Raw genomic sequence first — 10,549 nt, 5'->3', positions numbered from 1 at the left:
ACTGCTCATTTAATGTGAAAAAATTTTATTTCTTTAAAAAAAAACTCATAAATTTTGGATAGATAGATAGACAACACTTTATTGCACCAAAAAACATCCACGCATCATTCCAGCTGGATCCACGCTGGATCCAGCTGGATTGATGTTGGTCCAGCAAAAATCCAGCTGGATTAAAAACACTGCTGGATTGCAATCCCTATTCCTGACGTCACAACGAGCGACTGTTTCGTATACCTACTTCCTCTACGTCACTACAGAAATTATAATATACTTTACCAAATTTTATTTTGTGTAAATTTGATTAAGTTTATTATCTTAAAATATATTTTTTATAATACTTTATTAAGAAAAAATGCTTCGTAATGAGTTGAATTAAGATATATAAACAAGAACTATTTAATATCTATAATAGTGTCATTAGAATGAGAAAGTTGATAAACGATTGAGAAACAATAAACGTTGTCGCATGATTTTTGTAATCGGAGAAAATCTGTAGTGTTTACATGTATTANAATGCTTCGTAATGAGTTGAATTAAGATATATAAACAAGAACTATTTAATATCTATAATAGTGTCATTAGAATGAGAAAGTTGATAAACGATTGAGAAACAATAAACGTTGTCGCATGATTTTTGTAATCGGAGAAAATCTGTAGTGTTTACATGTATTACAGTACTAGCTGCATTAAAAATACATTAATTAAAAATAATACACTCCTACAAAAATATACGCATATAAAAATATATAATACATCGAAATTTACTCTAGATATATCCTATAAACTCCGAAGGATTCAGCCACTTTCACGTCATATTCGAACAGACAAACAAACAGACGTCAATTCGAAAGCATCTTATATTCTTCCTACGACTATCCTGAATATATGTACTAAGTTTCATAGAAAACGGTTCTGCAATTTTAACTTAATGCTCGAACAGACAAACAGACAGTTAATTTTATTTTATTTATACTACGTAGATTAACGTTATATTTACTACTTATTTATCTATAATTACACTTCATTGCGATCAATATACAATGCTACTCACCAAACAACTGCAAAGAATCTGAAGATTTACATTTAAATACGTAAATTTATTCAATTTGATAAACTATAATCGGAGAGCAATAAAGTTCAAGAATAATTTATAAATGGTGTAATTTCAATTAATCAGTTTTCAACAGATCAAAGTACTATTTAATATAAACTAACATAAAAATACTTTATATTCAAACGCGCTATTTAATAGATTACAGTCGACCCCCCTATAACACTGTTGATTATTCCGTTTTATATGAATTCTATGTTGTACGAGTCACTTAGATTTTACAAATACGTGTGCCGGGCTGTGAACGGCTCATGTATTTGTAAAATCTAAGTGACTCGTACAACATGGAATTCATATAAAACGAAATAATCAACAGTGTTATAGCGGGGTCGACTGTATATACAATTCTCCTCTGTTAGCTTTAATTTAATTTAACTTGCAGTAATAAAGCATAAAGTTATCAATATTTTCCTTTTTCGTGCAGCTTAAATCTTTATTATTCTGAAGAAACTTTGTTAGAAATCAATAGAAAATATTTGAATTTACAAGATTATTTTCTAATTTTCTAGTTTATTTAATGATAAAGAAGAAAATATAAACCGTCTCGATAATGTCCTTGATGTTATTTATTCAGTTTATATTTAGAATATAACTGTTAGAACTTATCTGATAATTCACAAATAAAGTTTTTCAAGGTTAACGGACTTTGATATCATTTGTAAGAATATTATAATCAGTCACATTGAGGTAGCTTGATTAATGCCTGAATTAGTGACTTTATAGGAAAAGGGTGTATACGGCTATCAATTAAGCAAAGTAATAACCAATTAGTAATTGATACCCATTAGAGAAATTACAACAAACGTCTTGGACGTGGTCACCCTTCCCTAAACCGCCTCTGAATTGCAGTGTTAGGTTTTTCTCTGCTTAGTTCTTTATTATGTTTAAGAGTTGTATTACCTATTTCTGCTGCAGTGTCTTCATATCTTCTCCTCACCTTATCTCTTTCTTTTTGAAGTAAACTGCATGTTGGCATTTAACATAAGCATTATTGATACAGTATTATAACAAACACTTTTTTCATGTTGCAACATGATAAAAAGAATATTATTTATTTTATATTCTTATTCTTTTATTTTTACTGTATAAAACGTCACTCCGCATTTTCACACTTCTTTGTTTGTCTAAGAGTATATTTGTATTAAGACTCGCAAGATTAAGTAGTAATACTCACAGTCTTTATTTGCAAAACGAATGGTTCATGCCTTCTTATGACACTAGATTTATTATCCCATTTTCAATGGGGGTTTCGATGATCTAAGTCTTCTCGTAGTACACGGCAATCCATTCATTTCAAATGGCTGATCCAAGTAAGAATCATCCTCAACTGGGCTGACGAACGTAGCCATCATTTCACTGTTAGAAAACATCGTCTTCGGATGATCGCTCCATATTTGAGCCGTATTCCAAGATTAGAAAACGGCTCAAATAACCTCCAAGTCAGTTTTCTTTCTTTCTGTACATCTCTAAGTTCGTACTGCATCTAATACTAAACAAATCAGCTCTAATCGATGCAAAATTAATTACAGAACAATCAACGTAGAAATTAGTGTTGCAACGAATATACTATTCGGCCGAATACCGAATACCTGGCCGAATAGCCGAATATTCGGCCAAACTATTCGGCTCGATTAAGGCACGTACGAAAATTGGCGCGCAAACCGCATTATGGCAAGGACCCTGCTCTCTATTGGCCCGCTGTCACTAAACTACGCCAATCGCGTTAATTCTTGGCAGTTGTAGCGGACAGACAAGAGCGTCATGGCAGTATGCGATAAATGATGATATCAAATGTGGATAACAACGAAATGACCTACACGTGTAAATAACGGAAAAAGAACAGAGAAGGACCGCGAAGTGAAAATGTGAATATAAATATGAAATTGAGTTGATAACATAATCGAACAAGTCGAGGCAGCTTATTGGCGCGAAATTCGCGGCTGTCAATGCCAAACAATTGTTGTCATAGACTTCGGAAAGCTAAATGCTTGTAATGAAAGTCACATAGCATGCACGGGCGAAAGCCTGGAGTCGTTCGGGCTACCGAGCTGTCTGGAATCTGTGAAATCATAACAGGTTACGAGTCACGTAATTGTAAAATGGGAAATCTACGACAGAAAAGTGACGAATCGAAAGTATCGTGAGCGCGTATTATGATGTATGTATAGGTATACATGGACTAGAGCGATAGAGGAAAAAGAAAGGGAAGAGCAAAGACGAACGCTTAAAAAGAAGGATAGGCAGGGTCAGACCCTCAGATGTGCGAGGATTCTCCAACGATAGACGTGTACGTGTGNAAACATCTTTTTTTTTAAATGATTATTTTTTAGCAAGTTATTTAATGCCAAAACAAAGATCTTGCTAACTAGATCATATGGTAACTGTACCAATTAATCCCTTTACAAATTAAAAAGTTTTAAATAAGGTAGTAAAACATGAAAACTGTTTAACTGCATCATCTATTGATACTATTAGAGAATTATTATACCAAAGGAGAGTCACTGAAGCTTTGAATTTTATTTTCTCGACAATTATATATATAACAGATAGAAAGTACGGCGATTAGTCAAAAAATGATCCCTCAGATATTACAGTTTTGAACTCAAGAAGCTCTAAAATGCCGGGAAATGAAAAAAAATTCGGTTTTACCCCTGTATGGTGGCATGTTTGTGTCTATGGCAGCAAGGAAAGCAGCATTGTGAAAGAAAACAACATTGCTTAATAATGTCATAAAATGTAAACTTTGTAACGATACACTATTTGTAGCATGTAGTCCAAGAGGAAAAAACAGCAATGGAATAGATCAATAGGCAACCTATGGCACTCGTTCCAAACGTGGCACGCGAGACGATTTTCATTGGCACTCTGATTGAATAGAAATGTAGTAAAAATTATGTTTTAATTATTAATTACACATTTAAATGGAAGTCATAATTCATCGAAGGCCGTGATACATTAAAAACGAATGTCTTGTTTGTATATTTCTATTACAGCGGAAAATAACACTATAACTTACGTTCGGCGCAACACCGCTGAAATGTTGCCGACCCTGGAATTTATGGAATTATTGCATTTATTGTATAAATGCAATAATGCAGCTCCAGTAGAACATCTGAACACTCTTACCTTTTATCATCGGTAGAAGATAAGAGTGTTCAAGTTGAATACAATTCGAAAAAATTCACATTTTCATATAGCGTATGTTCTGTTTTATGTAATGATTATGTATTTCAATTGTTGGTAGACGATGAAGATGCTTCTTTGCCAAATAATACAAAAGTTTCTGCAATATCAGAAGTATTGTTAACATTAATGTATATATAAAACAAGCTTTTTTACTCATTAATCTCGGGCATTCTTTCCGAAATTTGGGGTACCGAGTCTGATCTTGATGCAATTTCATGGTTTAATATATTTTTCGGTACCTTTCGTATTAAAGTTAAGGTTTTTCTTTTAGTAATATTACTTTTCTCTGAAGTACACAGCAAGGCTCAGCTCTTAGTGCTCAATTTTTGTTGCATATATTAATATTAATGTGAAAACATTAAAAAATATGTAACACAAACAAGTAATCAGTGTCCTTCTGCTTGACAAAATAAAAATTGAGATTTTTCTTTTATTACGTGATTGGTAACAGCTACTTCATTTTGTAGGCTATATTATCAGATTTGTGGATCAAGTTCCATCTATTTTGCCACTGTTTTTGCTGCAGGTCGAGTGGTTTAATGTAAATAATTTATAATTGGATAATCTTAACACTACCAAGGTTCATTATCGTTAAATTATAAACAAATGAGAAAAAAAAATTGTGCATGTGTGCTCGAGCGATAGAGAATGTCTGTACACGGAACAAATAATTAAAAATGCTTGTTTTTGACTTTATATAACGATTATAGAATGTCTAAAGAATATAAGATGCAAGATACGCAGTTTTTACAAGGAAAAGCTAGTTAAGGACTTGGCAACATTGATCTCATAGTGTTATATTTGTGTACAAAATTATATATTGGTAAGCGTAAAGTTTTTCATATAATTGAGTTGCCAGGATCTAAAATTAAAAGTTTTTTAAAAAACAATATTATGACACAAGAATAGTTAAATAAATATTTTAATGTGTACAGTCCTTGGCTATTTAATCAATACAAGTACACTATAGTATCTCATGTAACTTAGCTAAGTACATATATAATTTGGTGTTCAAATCGCACAGAATATATTGTGGACGTTATCTTTTTGGCGTGTGGCCTATCTGTGACGTCATTACTTCCTTTCTGGAAGCTCCTTCCGTTTCCATGCCCACTACGGAGCGACTTTACTACCGTACTGTATAATTCAGTGGTGCTTACGTTTATATTAAAACATACGAATACAAACGTAAATTTTTAACTCAGTGCACTTTGAAGTGCAAAAACACCATTTTCTTTCCTTTTTTTGCGCAGTTTAATAGCCAATAAATCTAAACAACTAAGTACAACAGGTACTAATAATAAACTGTGAAAAAGAGCAAATATAATCATTAAAGAAAACAGTTTAAAAGTTACCACGTATTGATACGACGGTCCAAAATATAGAACAAATACACAGATTAATGTCGTCAGGGCACCTTGTAATATTGGATACCCTGTTAATTGAAACGCATTTATAATTTTTTTGTTTGGATCCTTTTCTGTACAGCTGATATAAGCATACGATATATGTGCCATATAATCTACAGAAAATCCTGTACTTATGATTAAAAGCAGCATCGAAGTACCATCTAAATTCACTTTAATTATAGACATATAACCAATAATACCTAACTGAATTGAAGCAATTGTTAAAACAGATGCTATGACGAGTTTTACATCAGGAATAAATGTCATAAATACCAGCATCATTATTAAAACTGTGAAGCACAGTGTTTGTAGACATATCAAAGTTACATTGAAGTATGACTCATACAACATAAACCAAAAATTATACACGTAAACCGGATACTTGGCATTGTCTGCAACCTTAAACATACTTTGCAAAATAACGGTTTTATCCATATCGTTTTTTATATTATGAGCTGCTAAGAGAAATCTAGATGCAACAATTTGGGTACCATCACTGCTAAACAATACATCATGTTTAAATCTTCTTGCTGGTTTTATGTTCAAGTAAACGTTCTTTAAACCATATAAAAAGTCATCCGAGTTGCTCATATTCAGACCTGCTAAAGAAAACTTTGAAACGGGACTGTTTATAAAGGACAGATACTCTTTTAACCAGCTCTCTGTGAAATTCGAACCAGCCATATGAGGAGCAGTTTCGAAATCGTTCAGTATTGTTTCAATTTCCTTCTGAACACTTCGATTCGAATAATCCAAAGTCTGATTGATGATAACATTTATCTGATACGGAAAACTTGAAAAATATTTATTAGAATATTTTAGAGTTTTAAACGAATGTGATGTCGGTTGAAATACTTTTGAAATATCTCCTCCTACTTTCAGAAATTGCACACAGTAAACACCTCCAATTATGTAAGCCGTGAAAACAATTGTGACGATTATTTTCGTTGACTTTTTTCCGAGAGCAGGACCTAAAGTATTTGTAAGAAACTTCATTATCACATTTTCTTCACTCTTATCTACTTTCTGCTCTGTCTTGTCATCTGGAAAATTGCAATAAGCTTGTTAAAATAAGCATAAGTATATGCATCTGTAAATATAATACGGGGTGGCGCTTGTGTTTTGGCTGAAAATAGCAGTTGCGCATTACACTTCCATGGGAGCACAAGAAAATTTGAAATAGGGCGCTCCATGTACAATGTTGATTTCAGACATTGTTGCTTTGGGGAAATATTTGGGAAAAATGTTTTCTTGTAAAAGATTGGTTTGGGGCCACTGGAAAACATTGTAATTTTTGAGCAATGTGTTTAAAAATGATTACGTTTGAGAGTTTGACTAAGGGTAGTTGGCATTCAAAAAATCTTTTAATGACTTCGAATTACTATTTGGTCTTAGATTGATAGTTTTGGATACACCTGAATAGGTTGGAGGCGGAATCGAATTGCCCTAGTAGAAGCCCCGACTTAAACTAATAGACTGTAAATATGAAACTAATTAAAGTTTGTGCTTTCAACGGAGAACCTGCAGATTCCTCAGAAGCACGGCACCCACTAGTGGCCGAGTGGATAAAAGTAGTGATCATTTGTAATTGGTCGTGGATTCGCGCCTGGTGAACGGTCTAGCCACGTTGAGTTTTCCGAGCTTTCTTCACGTTTGTAACACCAGTTTCCCATAAAAAGTCTTCTCGGAAAACGTCCTACTGTAACAGATCCCCCACTTTTTACGTTGTCGTAATAAAATAAACCAAACCACACTGCGAAGCAATGAAAGGAAAATCAGTAGTGTTCGTACACCATACTATTGATTAATTTTACGATCGCCTACAAAATTTCAATACGTCTGAAGACAGTCTGCTAGGAGAGATGGGCCTCACTCGAAGGTATAGCCCATGAAAAGAAACGGAAATGAGAAGAAAAGTTTGTGAGAAATTAGGGCGAAGGGGAAATTTAGATAGATAGAAAAGGTAAGACAGGAGCAGCTCCCTTGCGGGGACCATAAAGACAAACATTTTAAAAATTTCTTAGTCAATTTACTATTTAATTAACTGTAATTCATTTGTAAATTTTGAATAATTTAATTTTTTCTATGGGACATACACAGGAGCCACCCTGTAGTTTTACACACAACTAAAGAGACTTACCCAAGGACTTGACTGGCCAACACATTACACTGTGAATATTGAATTTTTCTCTGTAGCCTTCTAAAGCCATGAGACCTCCAAAAAAAGTTAACTGGTAAATGTAATCAAATACTATTGATAATGCACTATATACACTTATTATTTTAATATATCTATAAGGTATTGAATATGCCATGCAGAAGGCTATAAAATTAGTTAATGAAGTAAGGGTAATTGACATAGCAGATTCTTCATAAGCTTTACTCATTCTCTTAGGTATAGAGTGACTGCTATCAGTTTTCCTCCAGGCAGCAATCATAACGAAAGAATCATCCAAACCTATACCTAAAACAATATAAAATCATTAGTTACATAAGACACCACTTATTTTAAAGGTAACTTTTGTATGAATATACCTATCAATAGGAAAACAACGAGTATATTCATGTCTACAAATTCCATTTTGCAGTATATTAGCAATCCAAATGCAGCAGCTGTTGATAAAAATGGTGACGCACAGCTAGCAATACCCAACCAGGGTTTGCTTTTTATAATATCAGGAGACATAGATGAAAGTGATGCAAATAATAGAAGAATTGGTGTAATGATGAATACTAAATTTGTTCCACTTTGAACAATATTCGCCAGATCTTCTTCTAAATTATGTAAGTTGTAAGCATAGAATTTAATGTTTTTAAAATTTATACTTTTTAACACTTTTAAAAACTCCTTTTCCCAAACTTTTGCTGCTTCTTTTCTTTCCAATGTACTGTCGTCCAAAATATAAAGAAATCTGATTGCTTTGAAGTTTCTGACACAGCCTTCATCGTTGAGAACTTCTCCTCCAATGATGGATGGTGGTAAAAGTGGATCTTGATAGGATTTATCAATTGGATATCTGTAAAATTAAAAATTATTTAATCAGAAATTTTGGATAATAATTATATTCATTTGTACTGTTTAAAGTTTCCTTGTTTTCCTAATCTTTCTTTCAACTATACAGTTTTTTTAATTGCAATGGATTATATTTCTTTTATTAAGTCCATTGTAATCCATTGTGAATTTCCTATATATAACTAAATAAATTGACTCCAAGATTTTTACAGAGTGAACTCAGGGAACCTTAAAACATCCAAAAATGTAACGAAATTAGTTTTTTTTCCCTGTATGTAAGGATGTTAATGTGTGGGGGGTCAAAATTTTGTTTACCCTCTTTCAAGCTTAGTAACTCCTATGTCATTTGTCGAAAATCTCTGAAATTTTGCAAGAAGGTTTGTATGTAATGGAAATTGATGCTGTTAAATTATGGTGATAAAAAGTCCAGGGAATGGGGAGATAGAGGGGTTCACGTGCCGTATGTAGAGTGAGTTCGAATTTAATGAAAATTTTACTGATTATTAGTATTGTATAGTATTAAGGATTTACTCGACTTACTTGACAATACACGTATCACTCTTCAATTTATTTTTAAATGCCTGAATTATAGGAATGTTACCAAAGCAATTCTCTTCATTTGTCTTCTTGCATAAGTCTTTATAATAAATAAAATCATTATTCCAAACGATGCTTATGTTGTTCACAATATTATCAAATTTAATTAAATCGTCTAAGATAAATTCATCTAGCATAAAGCTTTCATTTTGATGCACTAATGTAACAATTTCGAAGTTATTGATCCTCGAAAGTCTTCCAGTGCTTACTCTTGTATTGTTCGTAGGAAATAATGACTCTATAGCATTTCTTATGGTTCTGCTTCTGGCATTCTGAGGTATATAAAGATATTCCATCTCCTTTGTTAGAGAAACATTTAAAATTCCACTTGTAAAGATGAAAGCCAGTAAAATGGGAATTACAACATAAATCAGCGGATATCGTCCTATATTATATCCAATACGAGAAAAGGTAAACAAAAGCGCTCTTCTTACATAATTCTTCATTTTCTATATCTGAAAATAACATTAGAATTAATTAAGTAAAATTGAATTGATGCCAAAATATAAAACGACTCACTTATGACTATGCAGATCTCATGGTGTAAAGAGTTAGACCCTGGAAGGAAGAAGAAACAAAGAAGAGAATTAATGAAACTGTGGATTAAGAGTTACAAAAATATTTGGTATGGTTAGAAATGACATTAACAGATAAGTGAAATTTAACACAAATAATAAAGGAAAGAAGGTTGAAGTGTTATGACTGTCATCAAGATACACTTAGAGCAAGTATCTCAAAGTATGATGGAATTCAAAATATCAAGAATAATATTACAATGGAAATTACCATGGTAATTCCCAGCACATATCAAGAAGACGTTAAGGCTGGAGGACCCGGATCAAATTTGGAAAGAGAAAGATCCCCAGAAATTTTTCATGATCAATCTACCCTTCACATATCGGGCCTAATCCTTCATCAATCGTCCTTCCCCATTGTGAGCTTGACTCACGATAAATATGGAAAGAAGGCCCGTTAGTGTTTACGGAAAAAAAAGACAAATTATTTTTAAAATGTTAAATTTTAATTATGTAAATTAATATAAGATGATACGTATTACAAAGACTCGGTGCTCATTTATGACGTCATGAAGTCGCGGTTCTGTCGAAGTGTAGAATTAAGTGATCAACAGTAGTTTTAATACAACATAAAATAATTTTTGTACTCTGAAAAATAATGTTTCTAAACCTGAATTAGCATAATTATATAAAGTATTATTTAGTACACAGGGATGTG

The 10,549-nt window shown here is 32.6% G+C and overlaps 2 protein-coding genes across 2 annotated transcripts in view; both read right to left on the bottom strand.

The window, feature by feature from the left end:
• The window catches only part of LOC111626745 (patched domain-containing protein 3-like), a 10,800-nt gene extending 8,713 nt beyond the window's left edge, over window positions 1-2,087 (bottom strand). Inside the window, exon 1 of the mRNA XM_023370235.1 lies at window positions 2,012-2,087. Within this exon, the coding sequence (XP_023226003.1) occupies window positions 2,012-2,087 (76 nt within the window). The remainder of the gene's footprint in view (window positions 1-2,011) is intronic.
• Window positions 2,088-5,238: 3,151 nt separating this feature from the next.
• On the bottom strand, window positions 5,239-9,766 carry LOC111626760 (patched domain-containing protein 3-like). The gene is made up of 4 exons (XM_023370250.1): window positions 9,260-9,766; window positions 8,242-8,723; window positions 7,847-8,170; window positions 5,239-6,749 (listed from the first exon to the last, which is right to left on the bottom strand). Exons 1-4 carry the CDS (start codon window positions 9,760-9,762, stop codon window positions 5,494-5,496), a joined length of 2,565 nt encoding a protein of 854 aa, XP_023226018.1. The 5' UTR covers window positions 9,763-9,766; the 3' UTR covers window positions 5,239-5,493.
• Window positions 9,767-10,549: the final 783 nt, after the last annotated feature.

The sequence above is a fragment of the Centruroides sculpturatus genome, unplaced genomic scaffold (genome assembly GCF_000671375.1).
Source record: "Centruroides sculpturatus isolate CEXI.00-Female unplaced genomic scaffold, Cexi_2.0 scaffold506, whole genome shotgun sequence".
Taxonomy (NCBI): domain Eukaryota; kingdom Metazoa; phylum Arthropoda; class Arachnida; order Scorpiones; family Buthidae; genus Centruroides; species Centruroides sculpturatus.
The sequence above is the reverse complement of the archived record's forward strand: the minus strand, read 5'-3'. Positions and strand labels throughout refer to the sequence as shown.

What these genes read in the sequence shown, in the direction of transcription:
- LOC111626760 (XM_023370250.1), bottom strand. Translation starts at nt 9,762, where the DNA reads ATGAAGAATTATGTAAGAAGAGCGCTTTTGTTTACCTTTTCTCGTATT. An exon ending in CGTTGTTTTCCTATTGATAG is followed by an intron (nt 8,171 to 8,241) that starts GTATATTCATAC and finishes ATATTGTTTTAG; the next exon opens with GTATAGGTTTGGATGATTCT. An exon ending in TTGGCCAGTCAAGTCCTTGG is followed by an intron (nt 6,750 to 7,846) that starts GTAAGTCTCTTT and finishes GCAATTTTCCAG; the next exon opens with ATGACAAGACAGAGCAGAAA.